This window comes from Saccoglossus kowalevskii, chromosome 17 (assembly GCF_978046115.1).
Source record: "Saccoglossus kowalevskii chromosome 17, keSacKowa6.1, whole genome shotgun sequence".
Classification (NCBI taxonomy): Eukaryota; Metazoa; Hemichordata; class Enteropneusta; family Harrimaniidae; genus Saccoglossus; species Saccoglossus kowalevskii.
The window spans coordinates 11278271-11300917 of record NC_140657.1 but is presented as its reverse complement, the minus strand read 5'-3'; the positions used below and the strand labels follow the sequence as shown (position 1 = coordinate 11300917).

Below are 22647 nucleotides of genomic sequence, written 5' to 3'. Positions count from 1 at the left end.
GAATCATCAGTCACTCTACTAGGAGAGTGACTGTGGAATCATGGAGTTGAGTAGAAGTACTCTCGGAATATAATCATAGCTTTTAGGATTCCCCAAGCTTTGAATCATCACAGTCACTCTACTAGGAGAGTGACTGTGGAATCATGGAGTTGAGTAGAAGTACTCTCGGAATATAATCACAGCCTTTAGGATACCTCAACCTTCGAATCATCACAGTCACTCTACTAGGAGAGTGACTGTGGAATCATGGAGTTGAGTAGAAGTACTCACAGAATATAATCGCAGCCTTTAGGATACCTAAACCTTCGAATCATCACAGTCACTCTACTAGGAGAGTGACTGTGGAATCATGGAGTTGAGTAGAAGTACTCACAAAATATAATCGCAGCCTTTAGGATACCTCAACCTTCGAATCATCACAGTCACTCTACTAGGAGAGTGACAGTGGAATCATGGAGCTGAGCAGAAGTACTCTCGGAATATAATCGCAGCCTTTAGGATACCTCAACCTTTGAATCATCACAGTCACTCAACTAGGAGAGTGACTGTGGAATCATGGAGTTGAGTAAAAGTACTCTCGGAATATAATCATAGCTTTTAGGATTCCCCAAGCTTCGAATCATCACAGTCACTCTACTAGGAGAGTGACTGTGGAATCATGGAGTTGAGTAGAAGTACTCTCGGAATATAATCATAGCCTTTAGGATACCTCAAGCTTCGAATCATCACAGTCACTCTACTAGGAGAGTGACAGTGGAATCATGGAGTTGAGTAGAAGTACTCTCGGAATATAATCGCAGCCTTTAGGATTCTCTAACCTTAGAATCATGAAGTTGGGTAGAAGTACTCTCGGAATATATAAGCACATACTCTATAATTCCTCAGTCTTAAGATCATGGAGTTGGGGAGAAGTAGTTGCAGAAAATAGCACAGACACTAGGGTCGCTATATTTTTTTTTTAATTTCAGAAAAACTGAATATTGAAATATGCATATAAAAATACAATCTTTTCTCTTAAGGTAGAATGCTACTCGCATGTTTTTGACATGTGATTCTATTGTAGCACACAGAGCAGTGACAATATTATGAGTCAAAATCTGTCTACAATTATTCTTCTTAGTATTAGTCAGAATGTAAATTTTTTGGGTTCAACAGTGAAATAATATGCATAAATGCATACAATTTTAGCAGCAATTTTCATAGACCACGAAGGAAACATTTCCTCATTAAAAACCCACTAAAATATTATCAATTTTTGTTAATACTTCTAGAAATCTGAAAATCCTATATATCTTTTTTTGACCACATGTCAATGAGCAATATTTTGAGATGCCATAGGAAAATGCCCTAAAACAGGTAAAACATGCTAATTTCATTAATCGATTTTCTCTGAACTGAGAAAGGTGACTGCAAATTTGTATTTCATTTTCCTCCTCCTTGTAACATATCAAATAAGAAAATATAAAGAAAATGACAATATTTTGACTTTTATGTAGCGTTCTACATTAAGGTATTAGTGCAATGTACATTCAAATTTTTAATAAATAAACAATACAGTTTATATGTCTTGTACCTTAGGACACATATTGCACATAAAAAGCTTTTACTGGCAAAGTCAGAACTTCTTTTTTGTTTTACAAAAAGAAATAACTGTTGTTTTAGTCCTTTTAGCGCGAGCGCAAAAACTAAGCTGACCGCTAAAGAAATCCTGACTAGACGCATCTGCGGACATTTGACTGATATTAATTATTCATAATGTCATTGTTTATTCATGAGTGGGTGTGTGAAAGTAAACGTGATGTTTTAAAGATTGATTCGATTCGATCGCAGAGATGGATACTTTAACTTTTGTTAAGCGCAACGGCGATACTTTCATCCATGTTTACTGGAAATTGATTTAAAAGTACAATGTACATTGTATATAAGTTTTCTTTCAAAATCGCCGGGACCTCAGAAGTGAAAGGTCACGTACATTAACATAGATAAGAGATGACGTATACAGCTGCACTTTGATTCGTTGTCAATGCTAGTCAACATCTTTTAATTAGCATAATCATCGGAGTAATTTCGCTCCGGTTTTCACTCCAACGAAGGGGGGTCACCTGCAGATGCGCTCAGTTGGGATTTCTTTCGCAGTCACGCTAGTTTTTACCATCACGTTAAAAAGGCTAAATTGACAATTAATTATATTTTTTTTTGTAAAACAAAAAAGAAGTCCCGACTTTGCCAGTCTAATAAAATGCTGTGCAGCAAATGTTGAAATTTTATCTGAGTGTCCGACAAGGCATTGTAAATCATTGTTGGTCAAAAGAAAATTTTAGACTAACTGGATATTCATTGCAGGCCTTGACCATTTTTTTTAAAATTACCGGTCGAAAATTATATGAATTTATTTTTTATTTGAAGGGTTTGCTTGCTGGAAGCTTCCATGGGTAGCCAATATAACGGAACCAGCAGTCAATGTGTTAAGATTTGGGGCTTACAAATTTTATGATATTGAATATAACTGGTGCTTTAATAATTAAATACAATCTTAGTACAGCTGAGCATGTGATAAAAAGTAGAAAATTACTAAAAGTGGTAATAAATATAAATGTAGCTGCCATGCTGCAAAATATTCTAAAACTCTATCAGACCTTCAGCAAAATAAGAGACTAATTTGAGATTTCTGTATTTATATGTACCCGTAAGATGAATTATTTGATGGGTTTTTCTTTACAATTCTAGTGAATTTTACTCAGTGAATATCTGTGCAACATCATATCCACTATTAAAATCAAATCCAGTTAATATATTACATATTCTCAAAAAGGCCCAGTGTAAAGAAAATAAAAATTCTGGTCAATTTCTTTCCAAGATTGATGCGTCCAGTTTTCTTTTTAAATAAAACAGTTATTAAATTTGTGCTTGCAATTAGATTTTTTTTGAGATGCTGAATTGTTCGATTTACGAAAACATTGAGTTAAACAAATGGCCGCTCCTATATTTTAGAAATCACATCCAAATTGTAACTTGATGTTTGTAACCTGATGTCTGTAACTCAATGTCCGTAACTCAATGTCTGTAACTTGAACAATTCAGCAACCTGAATATTATTACAAAAAAAATCATTTTCTTTTGTTTTTCATTCCATTTTTTCTAAAAAAAAGGGGTGATGCACATTTTGATTTTTAACTGAAGTGCATGACCACCAGAATTTGTTTATGCATAATCATTTATAAGCATATCATAATAGCACATTTCAATATTTAAGGGAATTATAGCCATAATTGAACACAGTAAAATATGAACAATATCAAAATCCTGATAAGCCAACTGTTTTCAAATTACAGACTTAGGTTCAATTAGTTGCTTAGTTTTCGACTGTTCCATAGGATGGTTTCTTTGTATCATCCTCCACATCACTGGTCCCATCAGACTTCTCAGAATCTTTCAATAATGAATACGTCAGAGCATCCATGTTGTGTGCTTTATCGATATCTCGTTTCAGAACAAAAAGTGTCGTAACATATAGCAATGCACTGTAATAAAAAAAAATTGCATGAATTTAAAAGTACAGTGAAAAAGAGTTTTTCAAGATGTACATGTGGTTACAGCTGAAGAGATTTGATGATATTCCCTTTGATCACCAAATTTTTTTCACACTTAAATTTGTTCACATTTTCTGTTATTTTCACTCTAGTGGTATGCAATACTCGCCCAGTAATGGCATGGTACCACCAATACTAGCGCCCTCTAGTGGTATGCAATACTCACCCAGTAACGGCATGGTACCACCAATACTAGCGCCCTCTAGTGGTATGCAATACTCGCCCAGTAATGGCATGGTACCACCAATACTAGCGCCCTCTAGTGGTATGCAATACTCGCCCAGTAACGGCATGGTACCACCAATACTAGCGCCCTCTAGTGGTATGCAATACTCGCCCAGTAATGGCATGGTACCACCAATACTAGCGCCCTCTAGTGGTATGCAATACTCACCCAGTAACGGCATGGTACCACCAATACTAGCACCCTCTAGTGGTATGCAATACTCACCCAGTAATGACATGGTACCACCAATACTAGTGCCCTCTAGTGGTATGCAATACTCACCCAGTAACGTACATTCCTGGATACAATATAAGTAGTGCTATTTTGAGATTTGTAAGATCTGCTAATGGAGTCACCAGTAATGGCATGGTACCACCAATATTAGAAATAATAAAAAAATAAACGGCGATTGCAGCAGTGCGAATTGTTGATGGGACCAATTCCACTATGACTGTCAAGGTGACTCCAACCCACATCTCACCTGTCAAAATATGAAATTCAAATCAAAGTAAATTAACATTTTCTGATCCATAATTTTTACAACTTTTCACAAGTAAGTAAACTAGCAATAAACACAAATCAGAAGTTGCAATGTTTGTGAGTTATACGTGTTGGATCATGATTATTTTCACAACTCTACATTATTCTTTTGATCCAAAAAATCTATAACACCTGTCTAGCACAGTTTTGAATTTCCCGTCTAATACATGCTGAATATAATTAACCTAGAAAATATGTTCGATATTTTCTCAGACACATGGAGCAACTTTTAGTAAAGAAACATCAAATAAATGCTGCACACACTTTGCAGACTTGTTACTTTACAAAGTGCAGTCTGGCCTAGCACTAACTATGTTGAATAATTAATTTCTGCGAGTAGTGACCATTTTGGGGCTACTACATGTATGTCATCTTCTAAAATATCCTCTCCTGAAATCTTTCATGTATAACCAAAATAAATGTGAGAAAAAGACAACAAGCAGAGATGTGTTCAAATATATATATATATACATACTTAGTCACACAACACAGATTCTTAGAATAGGTTTTTATATTTATATATTGAGGAACTAAGACTTTATAGAAAAAATTACTACATAAAATTAACGTTTTCACCACCAGCCTTTCTCGCCCAACTTTTTCTGCACTTTTTTCTTATATTCGTCGAAATTTCTGGATAAGAATCCTAATTTTGGAGCCAGCAGACAAAATTTGAGTCAAGTATCAGTTTTTACTGAAACAGTTTGGCTATTTTTGTCCTTATCTTTTGAAGGAAAGTGCAGACTATAAACAGGACTATTTTGTGAATTTGTGGTGAAAAAGCTAAGTCTGTAGCATCAGTGAATTCTTTTAGTTATAAACGGAAGTTTAATTTGAGCATAATTTTGATGTTCAGTTGTCGTGATTTTAATGTATTAACTAATGTATGTAGTTTCATTAAACTTGACCTGTGGATAGATGAAAGAGTTTATCAAGTTTAAATACAAACTAATGACGCACTGAGATGCTGACAACTCAATCTGAAAAATATATACAGACATGCATGTTAATTATTGCTTGTTGACAAAATTTCTTCTGAACATCATGGATCGACATCAGCGAAATGCTGAAATTGATATATGACAACTTATTACTTTACTGTCAAGGGCTTTCAATAAAATATTAGTGACAATAAACCTTTATGATATATTACTAATGGAGAATAATAATTCATGGAATACCTTTTGCATTTCTCGACAAATTTCATGTTTAACAAAAACTTGTATGTCATTAACACTACACAAGAAAGTGTGATGACATTTAATTTAAGAGAATAAAAATGTGCTCCACAGATAAGCAACTAATTACTTACCAAATATATAGGTTGGTATTTGCATTATAAAAGCCCATGGTGGCGCCAGCCACAGAGTTAAGGCTGCAAATGGAGATGCCAGCAACTGTCAATAAAGATTAATAGTAAAGACGTAAAAACATACATAGTGGCGAACCAGATACATGTATTGCAATTACAAATTTCATGTAACAGTGTTTTTACACAGGTTGTATACATGGAAACCAGACCAGACTATGGCACTTTTATGGTCAGACTGAATTGTTCTAAAAACAAAAGTTTTGTAACAACTCAATAACGAGGGCACCATAAGAAGTCTTCAGAACATTCAAAAGTGACAACCACAAAAACTTACTAAGCTGACCACTATCACCCATATTCTACCAACTGGTCCACTTTTCTTTACCACCCTGTCTGCGATGAATCCACCTAGCACCACGCTGATACTCCCACTAACTAATGGTATCCATGACAACCACATACCAGTGTTTACCTCTGGGTAATACTGGTCGAAAAATGGCTGTGTATTGTAGGCCCATACATAACCAGCTGAAATCAAGAATTAACTGGTCAGTTGAAGCTATAATGTGATGCAGAAATCGGAAAATCAGAAAACCATTTTTTAATTTAAATTATCAAAGGTCACTCATTTTTTGACTAAACGTTAAACATTCTTATGCTATGAAAATTCGAACAATTTCTCAAACAATGAAAATAAATATTTAAGAATTGTTTGCATAGATACTGAAGTGTTTTACATGATAAATAATAAATGCTGACAAGATTTTTTCAAATGGGGAATGTTGCCGTATAAATAAAATGTTCTACAATACTGTAAATGCATTAATTATTATATGTAACTGGGTTTTAATTTTGCCACTTTTTTCTTATATTCTTCAATATTTCTGGAAATAAACTCTAATTTTGGAGCCAACAGACAAAATTTGATTCAATTTTCAGTTTTTACTCCAAAAATTTGGCTATTTATTGCCAATCTTCTGAAGGAAGATTATTATGTCAATTTGTAATGAAAAGAGGAAACTGGTGATTTAAAGTTTTTTTAAAATTAGTATTATGAAAGCTCTATAATAAATTTAAATTTTATTATTATAAAATATTTTCGCTTGGAACTAATTTTTGCTATTTTCGCTGAAGGAATGATTCAGTGAAAATTAAATCCAGCGAATATATATTTTTACCTATATTTTACGTTCAACTAGTCTAAAATCAGTGAAAATAAATTTCATACGAAACACCAAAAAGTCTTTTCAGCGAAAATTTATTCCAGTTGAAGTATTTTACAGTAAGTTATAAACTTTGACAAAGAATTGTTTCCTTTAATATACTTTCATGGCCAAGTGAACTACAGTGTATTGTATAATCTGTATTAAAAGGCGCTGCTTCTATTAAAATGGTACAATGCAATAGAGGGGATGCGGCTTCTATTAGAGCATCTACACATATGACGAAATGGTGAATTTTTGGTTCTCAATTGTTCAAAAAGAATGGGTGCGGCTTCTATTAGGGATGCGGCTTCTAATACAAATTTTACGGTATATGCCAAATTTAGTGCACATCTTTGTTAACCATTCAAGCATTATTTTCGCTCCAAGATTTAGGTGCAACATTTTGCTTTTATTAGTATTTTTCAACATTTTTTTTATAATTTTGAACCAAATTGGCAATACTTTTATTGGCTTCAGATTTTAGTCAAAATGTTTGTAAAAATATGAAAAAAAAGTGGGTTTTATTTTGTGAATGGTTTCAATAGATGACTTATTGTGAATACAGTGCCAATGATTGAGAAACATCTGTTTTCTGTTAAAACTGTTCATAAAATGCATTTTATTGACATGTTTGAAACATGTATTGATTAAAAATTATTCTTTAGACTCTTGTTGATATTAAAACCCAATCTAAGTATTTTCAGGGGATTTGGTCGATTTATTGCTAGTGGCCTTATTTACAAGATAGGTATTCACAGTTTTGAAAACAGACAGACAGATGGCTATTCTCTTAGAGACCTTTGAAGAAATTGAGTGCATACAGTTAAAAAAAAAAGCAAAACAAAATTTCTCAAAATCTCATGATATTTTTGCACAAGACATTTGTTATTTGAACTTAGACAAAATGTTATACTCATGAATGATATGAACATGTGTTACATTATTTGGATAACAATTTATCAACTTATTTTTCACACATTACCAATATTACCAAGAACGATGACAACAACGACGACGACGACAACAACAATGTACCTACCACCATTTCTGACAGCTCCAGCGAAGCAAATAAATAACAATGACGGGTTACAAAAAGGCTTAGCAACTCTTCCAACTTTAGAACAAAACGACAAACTATTATATTCTGAAACTTTCATTTCCTGGTTATTCTCTTTAGGAATTTTTTTCCTTTCAGGTTCCATCATAGTCAGAATTATTAGGACTCCCAGAACAAACCCAGGAATACCAGCGATAAAAAATGCCCATCTCCAACTCTGTAAATAAAGAAACAAACAGCAGATAATTCTGAAATTAATCAAAACTTTTTGTGCCAGGCGACAGTTCTGGACATTGAATGTCACTGTTGTCTCTCCTGACATTTTTGTATGTGCAAATTGCAAGTGCTAGTGCTGACACATAGTGCATTTTGCCACAGAAGTCATTTCCTGTTTGGGACTACATGACAGAACTTATCAAATGGCAATTTAATGCGCTATCCTGACGTCAACCAGGCTTGGTCGAGCACCTGCAGACCTTAACCAAGGTTCCCCCAAAGTCGCATTCGTTAGTGAATGAATCTCGGCCAGTGGATTGGCCTTCCCATTGAGTCTGTGGCACACTCACCCAGGATAGGGGTTGACCCTTTTTGATGTTCAACCTATGGTAGGATTTGAACTTGGGTCTACCGATCATGAGTCTGATGCAACAACCACTATGCTACCAGTGACTGGTTTATTTAATCAAAACTTTCTAATTGTTCTCGTGTTGGAGAATTTTCCCCTAGACCTGTAAACACATTAATTATTTGCTGTTTTTTAATTTCACTATTTTTCGCTGATATGAAGTTAAATCCACTAAATAAAAGCATGTAAAATAACAATAGAAGTCATTCTATTATGAAAGCCCAGTAAAATTGCTCAAAGCATTGAAATAGTGAAACTAAACGCCAGTGAAAATAATTGTTTTAACAGTACACTCGGGAAAATACAAACAAGAATGAGCTCATTTTTAAAAAAAGCATTTGTTTACTTTTGATTACAGACTTAAAGATGCAATATTTTTTTTTGTGATACAATACAGTCGATATATATTTATTTATTATTTATTTATATATATATTTCGACGGGAAGTGTTTGCAGTCCAGCGTGATATACCAAGCGGAAGTTACGCACTTAGACAAACAAACTAGCGAAACGTACGTCGGTCGGTCTCACTGGAAATGAATTCAAAACAAGGTACAGAAACCACACTGCCTCATTTCGTAATCAGGCCTCTAGAAATGCGACAGAACTAAGTAAACATGTTTGGTCACTCAAAGAAAAAAATATTGAGCACAGAATAACATGGAAAATTCTTGCTCGTGGTAGTCCGTACAGTAGCTCCAGCAAACGATGCATTCTATGTTTGAAGGAAAAATTTATAATAATTTTTAGACCTCACCACTCCACACTAAACAAAAGAAATGAACTTGTATCATCATGCCGACACAGATCAAAAGCCTTATTATGTAACACTTAAACCTGTATGTTTTTTATTTTTAATTAATATGTTAATTTGCGAAGTATATGTATGCTCGTTGGTGCAGTGAATTAAACATAAAGCTCCTGATGAGTGAGGTACTTGTACCTTACGAAACAGTGCTGTCGAGTTTCAATATTCATGTAGTTGTGTATTAATTCCTCTATTACCGCATTTATCCGCTCTACATATACATTGTATTGAGCACTTTTGTTTTGGAATAATCGACTCCCACATCTAGACTATATACAATGTATATATATATGGTAGATGATAACATATAGTCTGTGATATTGCTGTTAGAGACTACATTGGTCTATGATTTGTCATGAACTAAAAATGTTGCCGAGTATTTGTTTGATGGAATAGTGACATTTGCTAATAAGCTTTTGTGTAGATTGTTTGGTACATACAATAACAATGTCTGTATACATATGTGTATTTATACTCTTCATTTTTTATTGAACGAATACTGTTCAGTGTATTTATGCTGCAAAAGCAATATTTATGATAAATCAAACATTTTGTGTCAAACATCCCAATTAAAAAAATACATCTTCAATATTCATCATTATCCCATCTTTGAAGACATGAAGGAAATTATTACTTTTTAAATGACAATTTAATTTTGAAAATATAACTAATATTTTACAAGGTATTTGTTTATTTTTTTTTTCATTTTCCCTATACTGATATACTTGATATGATATTTATGGAGTTAATACATGTAGCTATGGCCAATTATACAAGATTGTAAAAATTAAATAAACAAGTTTTTGGTTCTCTGGAACCATCCTACTCCAATTAATCAAGGAATCCAATACAAGTAGATTCATAGATATCTCTGCAAAGGCAACAGCCAAAGAAATCTACATTAAATCGCTTTACTCAAGTGTGGGGAAAATCACCAAATTTGTTATCATTGCATTAGAATCTTTAAGACAGCTGAATAATTAGGAAAGTAATTTTATCCCTACAAATGCCATCGAATTGTCATATTGCAAAAAATAATAACGACAAGTATTCATTGTTTGGGGTTATTAATATTTGTAAATGAACAGCACCGTCCCTCGCCTCAGAGAATTGAAAATAGTACCTAGTAAACACTACATTTGTCAATAAACACCAATATTTGTCAGTATCATCATAATATCACTTTACTTAAAGTTGACAATTTTGAAACTGTATAGAATGTCTCAGGTCGGACTTCCGGACTTCACCACTTGGCAACAATCACAGTAAAAACAAAGGACGAAAACTACTGTGGAATACTTTATTTTCGCTGGAATTTAATTTTTGCTGAAAAGGCTTTTTGGGCATTTTGTATGGAATTTATTTTCACTGATTTTTGATGAGTTTAATGTGAAATATAGAAAAAAAAGTATATTCGCTAGATTTTATTTTCGCGAAAATAAATTCCAAGCGAAAATAAAGTATTCTACAGTATCAGAAAACTGTACTTTGGGATGGTTGTTGAGAGTCTCCTGAACAGTGTAACAAGATTACCCCTACATGTGTAACATATATAAATTTGGTTGCTCAGGATTACTTTAAAGTTGGGTTTGTGTGATTTCCCAACTTTAGCTGATTATACCGGCGTTCCACAGCAGTCCAAAAAAATTTGTGGTACAGTGGTGCAAGTCTTAGCAATATAGAACGTTATGTGGCGTAGCTCAGTCTGCGAGAATAGGTAAAGATTACACATTAAAGTACAAGTATATACCTTTGCTTGAGTAATAAAATTGCCGACTGCATACGCCATACTGTAACCGACGTAAATACCCCAGTTGTAGAAACCAATCGCAGTGGCACGGCCACTCTCTGAAAAATAGTCGGTTATCAAACTAGTTGCAAATGGTGTACAACCTGCTTGCCTGAGAAATGTAACAAAAAAAAACATGAACCAGTATTACATTTAATGTTTATACAAACGTGTGAGTATAACATTTTCACCACCAGACTTTCTCGTCCAAATTTGTCTGCACTTGTTTTCGCATATTTTTCAATATTTCTGGAAACGAACCCTAATTTTGGAGCTAACAGACACAATTTGAGTCAATTTTCAGTTTTTACTCAACAAATTTTGTTCCAATCTATTTTGTGAATTTTTGAGGAAAAAGGGGGAACTGGAAACTGGGAACGAAATTTTGTGATCAAACTACAGCCAATTCTTATTTTATTTGTTGCATTTTTGAATATATTTTTTTTATATTAATTCAACAAGATTTTGACAACATTCAGCGTATTCTGATACTGTTTTGACAATGTAAATAAAAAAAAGCGTGTGGGCCGATATGAATAAAACAGCTATATGATCCCTCCCCCCAAATATTGTCATAAAATACAAATCTAAAAGAAGTCTACTCAAGGTACATATAAAATATTAAAAGAGTCAGGTTCGCTGTTTCCAACAAAAGTCAAAAATGGAATTTTGTACCAAAAATGACAATATTACCTAAATTTATGGAATAGCAGTTTTTGTCATGAAATGAACAAATTTGAGGAGCCTATGGTACCTTAATGCCTAGAAAGTATTAGGGCATATGAAAATGATTTTTAAGAATTCAAAAATGTAATGATGACGACATTTTCAAAGAAATACATACCCCATTCCTAGACCAAATCGTAAAATAACCAAATGCCAATACTCCTGGGCAAATCCAGTCAAAAATGTCATTGCACTCCAAAATATCAAACACACTGCCAGGATATTCTTGCGGTTGCTTTTATCGGCAGCAAAACCCAGCGGTATTCCTGTAAACGTGTAAATAAGTATGAAGACTGGACCGACTAGGAGTTGATACTGCGTACCTTGTCCATTGTAATCCCATTTACAGACCGTTGTGTTGTCAGCGCCGATGACAGTAATGCACCTATAGAAATTAATAAAGTCATACGAACTGGGGTTAAAGAGTAATGCTTGTCAAACCACAAGTGGACAAGGTATGCATTCCTTAAAGCGTGGTGGTCGTCGCGCAGTGCATGTTCGAATTTCATGTAAATAAACAATGTATTTTACACGCGTTGTGTACGTTGCTATGAGTCCCATGTCGAACAGGACGCGGCGTGACGACTACCGCCCTTTAACTTTTTCACCACCAATTCCCTCTTTTTATCACAAATTCACAAAATAGTCCTGTTTATAGTCAGCACTACTTTTCAGAAGATTGGGACAAAGATAACCAAAGTTTTTGAGTAAAAACTGAAAATTGACTCAAATTTTTGTCCGTTTGCCCTGAAAGTACAGAAAAATTCAGATGAAAAGTTTAAGAACAAGATTGTTGATAGCATTAATTACCACAATGCTTGAGTGCACATTTGCAGAAACAACCTATAAGGGTTGTATAAATCAGAGAATCACAAAAAAAACAAAACAAGATCTATCTTGGTAAATCACTGTAAAATACTAGTACTTTATTTTATCTGAAAATTTTTGGCTGTTTTGTATGAAGTTTATTATTTGCGCTGATTTTTGATGAGTTCAATGCAAACTATAGCAAAATTAATTGAGGAGATGAATGTAAAATATAGGGAAAAAGGTATTTTCGCCGAATTTCCTTTTTACTGAATCATTCCTTCAGTGAAAATATCGAAAATTAATTCCAAGTAAAAAAATAAAGTATTTTACAGTATCATGTTGTGTATATAGATAAAACCTACTCACTGTGTCTCATCTACAATTTTGTGACATTCAACATCAACGATGACATCATCAAGGTTACTAATGCTTGTATTTTCCAAGCAGCTCTGATCACCGTAGTGGATATCTTGCGCCATAGGCTGCGTACAAACTGCTAAAGTATAACGATCCAACTGATTTAGGAGATAAGCCGTCAGCAGCAGAATCAGCACGTATATTGCGTACCATCTCGCATGCTGGATAGTCTGAGTAAGTGAATTTGGTGATATCATTTTTGTTGACAGTCTGAAAATATTAAATTTTAAAAATTAGAGCAATTTATTTATTTATTTATTTGGTAAGTCTTGTGGACACAGGACTCATTCACATGCTCCAAACTACAACAAATAATATACATACATGTACATGTAAAATATTTGAATTTAACTTTCAAAAATTAATTAACTGATGTATTTTTGATTTAAATCAATAAACATAGTTGAACTCTGGTGACCTTGCCCTTTGTTATATAATATAATTCCCTTTATCATAGTTTGATTCAATATAAATATGCATTGTCATAATTAATTTTGAATACAAACAAGTTTTGAGGTTGAACCAACAGTGGGGAATCAGTCTACCGAATGTCCTTAAAAGATGTAAATATCTTACAAAAACATTGGTGCCTTATTTGTTTAATTATTTTAAGGGACATAATTTCCAGCTTTATTCAAAGTAATTCAGATATTTTAGTATAAAAACAAATGTCTCATTGCAAAAAAAAGTGCTGCATTTAGATGTGAATAGATTCATAAAATATGCAAGATAACAGAAAATTTTAGCTGGCTTTAGTCCAAGTATTTCGTACAGATGTCTGTCAAAAATTAATGATTTACTGAGACAAATATGAACTGCCTCATTGTGTGACTACTGTATTATATGAAAAGTAAAAAAAACCAACCCTTTATCATGTTGCAAGCTCTGCTTTGTATGCAAATCAACTTAAATAGTTAGTTGGTGTCCAGTGGAGGGAGAAGTCAACAGTACTGTTGCCTCCTGAGAATCTACATCTTCAAACACTGCAATCTTTGAAGTGCGTTTTTTAAACTAGTATTATAAAAACTCTATCATTTTGTTCTAATAGCTGAAACACATTCCTGTGAGTTTTCATTTGTCGAATGAACTGTTTGTCAAATACAGAATACATATATTTTAGAATAATTTTCTTTTTAAAATGTGGATGAAATGTTTTGCTTTTAATGTTATTTTTTATGTATTGTTTTTGATTTGATAACTTTGAACTAAACAGATTTTCTATTAGCTTCAGATCTTGATCAAAGTTAGGCACCCAGTTCATATGAGTGCTTATATTGATTTTCTGATATCTTGTTTTCTGTAAAGATTTTATTGATAGGTTTGCAAATGCGTATCAGACTGTGCAATCTCTCCATGAGTTGGTTTTGAAACCCAGTATGGGATTCTGAGATGCATTACCAAGGAAATTATTACAAGATAAATCCTTTGCTTCATTGAACACATACAACAATACATATTTCTACTGAGATCAGTGACCTTTGATGTGTATCACCAGTGATCAGTCAAGTAGAAACAGTCAAAATATTTTATCAGATTTTCTCAATTTTTGCATGATATTTTCATACAGGACATCTGTTGTTCAAACTCAGGGAAGACTTTATACTGATGAATAAGGTGACCAAGTTTGATAAAGTTTGGAATAGAATTAGTAAAGTTATTATGCACACAATAACAATTATTAACGACGACGACAACAACAACAACGACAACGCCGGACAAAATTTGTCCCTTAATATACCTTTCCCTTCCATCTTTGATGGTACGGGCAAGGTAAAAATATTAAGTTCTGAGTTAGTCTGCAATCAATCATTGAAATTATACGTACATCTGACAAGTTGAGAATATTTAAATATATTAATACGGCAGCGGTAGATGAAACAGAGAGGTGATAAGTAAAGTATGATTTAGTACATAAAAGTTCAACTTCGATAAAATATTACGTGTGTCATGTAAGCTCTTCGAATGTTTATATAAAAAGAACATTTCTAAATTCAATGTTAATTAAAAACCCAAAATTGGCACATAAAGTTGAGTATTTATGAAATTCATTTTTGGCAAATGATCAATAGCACAGATATTTTTAAACAAACTTTCACTGCAAATCAAGTGTGATATTTGCAAAAAAACAAAACAAAACAAAACAATCAAAACTGCTTTGAACAAATGAAAAGGACAGGACAATAATTCAAAAGTACTACAGGGGGGGGGGGTAATCTTGTACAGTTTTCACTATGATACTTGATGCAGAGCATTCCAAGGAAATTTATTGGTAATATTATCAATATGATGTATTGAAAATATAATTGTGATAATATTTCAACAGAAACAAACCTTGCTCTGGAACAGCAACATTAATGAAGAGCCAAGACTGTACAGCACTAGTACAGACACAATTTAAACTTGTTTGCCTACTCTATGCGCAGTACTCATAAAATAATTTGTTATTCATCGGAAAATATTCTACTCTGTTGCTATAGCAACTTATGTTCAGCCACATTTCTTAACAGGTAAATATGAACAATATGGTTTTTAAAAAGGTTATTAAGTATGTGAATATTCATAACTTTGACTTAAATGCAGTAAAAGTATTTTGTACACATCGGACAAGTGGACTGATACAGCGCTATTTTTTGTGATGCATTATCTGAGAGCTATCTGATCTAGAGTATAGAAGAAGTTAGATTAAACTTATTGTCGCAAAATGAACAAATCTGAAAGCAGTCCATCCACAGTATATGCATATAAAATACCGAAACAATCAGACCAGCCATTTTTTTGTCTAACAATTTCAAAAAATATTTGGAATGTTCCATTCAGATTGGATCCTGCCAATCCCCCCGCCCCTTGAGCCAACTTTATTGTCACCATATATTTATTGTCACTATAGTTATAAAGTGTCATGTGGAAAATATTGAAAAATGTTAAAAATACAAAAATATGTATGTACAGCAGCAGAATAGTCCAAAAAAAAAGGGAATTTATTTCAAGGAAAACAAACAGGATTAAAGTCATTTTTAAGGCTCAGAATTACAGAAAAGCTCCATGGTTCAAATAAAAAGTGATGTAATCTTTAAAAAAACAACTTCCACTTTTTATAGGAACAATAGCAAAATTTACATTGCTCACAGTGCATTGGTCTAGTATGAAAAGTAGTGCATGTAGTAGTGACTATAGCAGCTGTAGTTTCGTACACCAGGGTCATGTTTTGATGATCAAGATATTCAGATCGTCAAAACACGCTGCGAAACCATAGCTATTTCTACAGTGCCATAATATATTTCAAAACAAAATGGGACAATAAGGGCTGGAGGAATTCATTATTTCGCATATATTTCAGATGATAATATTTTTTTTATTAATGTCTTTTTCAATTCTTTTCATAATACAATCACAACAGAAATTCTTTTTTTCACTCACATTTTCTACCGACAAAAATATTCCAGCCAAGCCCCTAGTTGGAATTTTCAAGAAAAAAAAATGAGAAAGTGTGTAATTGCAATTAAGGCATTCTCCACCACTTTTAAAGCATGTAACTATATCTTGACTTTGTACCAAATTTAAACCCAATCTATAAAACCATCTCTGTAAAATGAGCAGAACACTCTTAAAAAACAAAATGGCCACCAGTTCGCTATTTTAATTTGAATAATAAAAAAAATGACGTACATCAGTAACCCACCATGACTACTGTCAATGTCAAGTTTGAATGAAATAGGTCAAGGCATGTCCAAGAAATGGTAGATGAAACGTTTGAATTTTGTGATTTTACTGTTTTTGTTGAAAATGGCCACCATTTGGCTAAATTTCGATGAAAACAAAAAATAACTGAAAAAAACATTAAACCCATTATATCTTGCCTTTGTACAATATTTAACCCAAATCTGTACAATCATCTCTGTAAAATGGGCAGAACAAAAAATGACTAATGCCAAGTTTGAATGAAATGGGTCAAAGCATGTCCAAGAAACAGTTGGTGACATGTCCAAATGTTGATTTGCCGGTCAATCAAAGGTCAACCAAATCAAAAATAAATTGATGAGCACATGTCTCCCATGATGACTTGTCTTTGTACCAGCTTTCAAAAAAATCTGCCAGGCGTCTCGGAGAAATGACAACATATGCATGCACAGATGCACGGACAACACAACAGACAGAACCCAAAACCTAAGTCCCTGTTTCGGACTACGTCTGAGTGGGACTAACAAATTGTTTGCAGGGAATAGACATTTCTTACTGTTCATTCTTTCAATGTTTTGATTTTTTTTTACTATTACAAGATAATAATCTTTGAATGTGGGTCTCGGAATTTTTCTTAGTACTGGAGATTATTCCCTCAAACTTGACTGACTCAGTTTCAGTGGCGGATCCAGCAAAATGTATTGGGGGGGGGGGGGGACAAGCTTCGCTTAAAATTACGTAGCGAAAATTGCAGAGAAGTAACTCAAAAGTGCAAAAAAATGTCTATGAGAACCCATACATCATATATGGTATAATTTGTGTATCATTAGTGGGAAGAAAAGTTTTCAACTGCCGCGACAATCAAAAATTAGTTTCCAAAAATATGCATTTTAAACATTTTTTTTATTTGGTCAAGAACAACTAATTTATTGTCAAATGTATGCTTTTTGATCACACTTAATAAACATAAAAAGTATTAAAACATAAAAGCACATTAAACTTATACCAACCATAAGAAAAAATCCAATATGATGTTACATAATCAGATTATTTATTCTTTATTTCTCCTCCTCCCCCCCTCTAAATTATAGCCTATGTTCTTTTTCTAAAAAGTGCTTCATCCGAAGCCAGGGTATAATTTGACAAATGTATCATTACTGTTAAGAGCCTATCAGTGTTCCTTAATTTTCTCTCACGTTTGTAGAACTTTTCTCCCTGCTGATTGGTTCACAAGTCTAGTCTGGGCCAGTCATGTTTCCCGTAAAACTGTCATAAATGTAGGCAGAGGTATTCCAGCACACAAACAAGGGACCAATACTCTATTTCGATTCCACTATTCTAGCTCGACAAAAATGCCGAGTCATACCTAAAAATGGCACAGATCTAGAAGCAGTACCTACACACGAATTGGTGACGTCATAAAATACATGACCTTCAATCGGGGTCGTTTCCTCGGTATATACGAATTGGTATATACAAATTACAATAAAGATACTTAAGACATTACACATAAGGTAAAACAAATCACGTGACAATATAATGATAATAACGGTAATAAATCCTAGCTTAACAGTTGAAGAGAACGCTCATATAGTCAGTCGGGTGACGCCGAGGGTCACGAACTGTGTTGCAAAATGGCCGTGTGGTTGAAACTGGGTCATGGCGTGACGGGTAAGGAAGACATCATTAAACACTCAAAATCACAATAAAACGGGGAAGTGGTTGCATATTACGCCGTAGCTAACATGGGAAATAAAAAAACGCCCAATACAAACGACATGGGTTCGAATCACACTAGATACACACTCACCAGAACCGAAGCAATCAGAAACCAGCAATCGTTTTGGCTTTTCCGTTCAACTCATCGGAACACTAGAGTAGTTAGAAAAATGAACACCACTTAACGACCAACGTCGTGGCGTGGTACACAAGCGTGCCATCAAAATAAAACAAAATTAGCTTGAAAAGACAGTGGGTTCGAGTCCCGGTCAGAGCTACCGTAAAAACGTAAATCAAATAAACTGAAATCTCTCAAACCGTAAACAAGTAAACAAAGAACGTCGCAAAAAATAATAAACCTCACAAAACTGCACCATACAAAACTGAATGAATAAATAATAAAATAACTAACGTCTTAAACTGGACGAAGCGCAATTTGTTCAACAGTTTCCAGATTGTGACAAGAGATAAACAAGACCCAAGTCAAGGTAAGTTTTGTTAAAGTGTCGATGGCGTTCCCTATATTACGAAAACAATTCAGGCAACAGACGAATATCTTCTGTGGTGTTGTTGAATTTATACCGTGTCTGCGGAATTGTTGATTGAGGGTTCGAAGCCAGCAGTTAACGTTTTGTTAGAAAGTTTCACAATTAAATCAAATATCCAATGATACCAGTATATTTATTTCATTATTTTAACAACTTGCAATGGTGGAAGTTGGTCAAACACGAGTTCTTACACCTAAATAAGTATCAAATATTTGTCGACACATTTATTCTCTCAACCTTGTAGAGGTGGAAATTAATTAAACAACAGGTATTTACTCACAAATATAATGGTCAATATTTGTCCATACATTCATTCTGTCAATTTAAGAACTTGTAATTGTTGGAATTAATCAAATGAGAGTTGTCTACACCAAAATAAGTTTCAAATACTTGTCCATACATTTATTCTCTCAATTTAACAACTTGTAATGGTGTAAAATAATTAAACGAAAGTTGTCTACACCAAAATAAGTCTAAAATATTTGTCCGCACATTTATTCTCTCAATTTAACAACTTGTAATGGTGTAAAATAATTAAACGAGAGCTGTCTACTCCAAAATAAGTCTAAAATATTTGTCCGCACATTTATTCTCTCAATTTAACAACTTGTAATGGTGTAAAATAATTAAACGAGAGCTGTCTACACCAAAATAAGTCTAAAATATTTGTCCGCACATTTATTCTCTCAATTTAACAACTTGTAATTGTGGGAATTAATCAAACGAGAGCTGTCTACACCAAAATAAGTCTAAAATATTTGTCCGCACACTTATTCTCTCAATTTAACAACTTGTAATGGTGTAAAATAATTAAACGAGAGCTGTCTACACCAAAATAAGTCTAAAATATTTGTCCATACATTTATTCTCTCAATTTAACAACTTGGAATGGTGTAAAATAATTAAACGAGAGCTGTCTACACCAAAATAAGTCTAAAATATTTGTCCATACATTTATTCTCTCAATTTAACAACTTGTAATGGTGTAAAATAATTAAACGAGAGCTGTCTACACCAAAATAAGTCTAAAATATTTGTCCGCACATTTAGTCTCTCAATTTAACAACATGTAATTGTGGGAATTAATCAAACGAGAGATGTCTACACAAAAATAAGTCTAAAATATTTGTCCGCACATTTATTCTCTCAATTTAACAACTTTTAATTGTGGGAATTAATCAAACGAGAGCTGTCTACACCAAAATAAGTCTAAAATATTTGTCTGCACACTTATTCTCTCAATTTAACAACTTGTAATGGTGTAAAACAATTAAACGAGAGCTGTCTACACCAAAATAAGTCTAAAATATTTGTCCACACATTTATTCTCTCAATTTAACAACTTGTAATGGTGTAAAATAATTAAACGAGAGCTGTCTACACCAAAATAAGTCTAAAATATTTGTCCGCACATTTATTCTTTCAATTTAACAACCTGTAATTGTGGGAATTAATCAAACGTGAGTTGTTTACATCAAACTAAGTATTAAATATTTGTTGAGACATTTATTCTCTCAATTTAACAACTTGTAATGGTGTAAAATAATTAAACGAGAGTTGTCTACACCAAAATTAATCTCAAATATTTGTCCACACATTTATTGTCACAATTTAACCACTTGTTAATAGTGGAAATTACTTAAACGCGACTTGTTTAATCAGTTGACATCAATGCAACTTACCCGCAGACAGTGCACAACAGAGTATCATTGTTGAGCAATTATAAACAGGAACGTGTCTTGGCATTAGGGTAAGGGTCGGGTCAGGTATGGGCAACGGAATTATTAACAGAAACGTGTCTTGGCATTAGGGTTAGGGTCGGGTCAGGTATGGGCAACGCAAATGGCAAACACCCAATTGGCAAGATGTACACTAACGGGTTATGGCATGCATATAGTTTACACAAGTAAAAACACAAAATTGGCAATTTTTTGGACAATTGTAACTCAATAATAGAAATATGTTGTATTTCTATATATATACACACTATATAGTCTTATCAAATGCAAACACATCCAGTCAATCCATTGTGGTCTTGTGGGTCAGTTCTCTACATAGTGACCAGGAGGACCTGGGTTCAATTCCCTTGCCTGCCCATCTTTTTTTCGCAAACACCATTTGGCAATAAAGCTAAATATGACAACAAATTATTTAATTTGCATGACTACCCACATAGCTCAGTTGATTTGTACTATGTCAGCAATGTGAGCGATCGCTGGTTCGAATCCAGTATGTTTAGTTAGATTTTTGAATGCTAGTGAAGACAGTGTCCTGTGAATAGGACTTAAATCCTAACTCCTGTGTGAAGACACTCGTGGTACAGTGGACAAGACAGTGCGCTGGGAACTCAAAGATCGCAAGTTCGAATCACGGATTGGACACTCCTACAAAAGACATGCAAGACGTTAAAATCATAAACAGCGGATTCAAAAACTGAAGTCAGGAAAACAGAACACAAGAATACTACCTCACATGGAAGCCAGTCGAAGTCGTCAAAGAACGAACACAGTCGAAGAACAAACACAGTTGACAGCTGTAGGTCACGTGCAACAACAGACACGAGGAGCATGGCTGCTCTCCAAATGGGTCCCTTCTTTTGTATTGACCCCCTAAGGATTGCTAATCCCCCTTTCTAACTCTTCCCCCAAAAATAATATATCGCCCCTTTTAAAATGTAATGACCCACAAATTAATGAATATTCATGAGCACAGAAACTGCTACGTCATGAATAAATTAGCATAATTTTAAAAAAATTGCATAAAGTGTAGGTACTCCTTCTGGAGCTCTGCCCTAAAAATAACCAACTCACGCAACACAGTATATGACCTACATTTCAGACAACTAATAATAGTTAGTTTTCTATGAGTATGACCTACATACATGAACATGAACCGAACGTGAACTTCATACCATAGCACAGGTATACAAATGCAACAAACAATACAATTTTATCATAATATTGTGAAACACTGATTTCTGCCATTTGTAGATTCATGTCTAGTGTGTGTGGAAATATTAAACAAAACACAATGTACGAAACCTACCCTTCCTCGTTGTCTGAACTAAGCAGAGCGTCACTGTCGGCACTGGCACCAGGACCGTCTTTGGCGTTCTCTTCATTCATTTTGGTTGTGTTCTTGCAGGGAGCTGGTTCTTGTAAATATTGTTAAGACATCACCATCCCAACTCAGGACGAAATTACTGCGTCTGAACTTCCACTTAGAGCTTCCATTTAGTTCAAATAATAATGACCCGGGGATGATTAGCACTAATGTCCCTAAACGGAACTGCCTGACAACCTTTCGCTGTTTCCGAGTCGGGTCAATCTTGGGTCAATAATGTGAACCTGCCAATCAATCACCGATCAAACGCCCACTTTATTGAAGCGCGCCACCATATGACCTATATGTCTTTTGGAACACTACAGTCCCTGGGCCGACCAAGGAATAAACGAAATGCATTAGGATACGCAACACGGAGATCATAAATACTATACGTGTATAGGTAAGGGTCAAACATTTGAAACCATTGGGGGAGGTGGAAGAGTGCAAGTTTTTCAACGTTGTCTTATTTGTAAATTTATCTTTTTCTTGAAT

At 33.9% G+C, this 22647-nt stretch overlaps 1 protein-coding gene across 1 annotated transcript; it reads right to left on the bottom strand.

The window, feature by feature from the left end:
- Nucleotides 1–942: 942 nt before the first annotated feature.
- Nucleotides 943–22379, bottom strand: LOC102801004 (uncharacterized). The gene is made up of 9 exons (XM_085492183.1): nt 22096–22379; nt 13055–13315; nt 11997–12263; nt 11114–11264; nt 7913–8147; nt 6003–6196; nt 5669–5753; nt 4099–4297; nt 943–3521 (listed from the first exon to the last, which is right to left on the bottom strand). The coding sequence occupies exons 1-9, from the start codon at nt 22173–22175 to the stop codon at nt 3353–3355; spliced, it is 1641 nt and encodes a 546-aa protein (XP_085348309.1). The 5' UTR covers nt 22176–22379; the 3' UTR covers nt 943–3352.
- Nucleotides 22380–22647: the final 268 nt, after the last annotated feature.

Excerpts from the sequence above, each read along its gene's own strand:
- LOC102801004 (XM_085492183.1), bottom strand. The coding sequence starts at position 22,175 with ATGAATGAAGAGAACGCCAAAGACGGTCCTGGTGCCAGTGCCGACAGT. Across the intron at positions 5,754-6,002 it reads GGGTGATAGTGGTCAGCTTA|TTGCTGGCATCTCCATTTGC; the intron begins GTAAGTTTTTGT and ends CTTTATTGACAG. Across the intron at positions 4,298-5,668 it reads AATACCAACCTATATATTTG|GTGAGATGTGGGTTGGAGTC; the intron begins GTAAGTAATTAG and ends ATATTTTGACAG.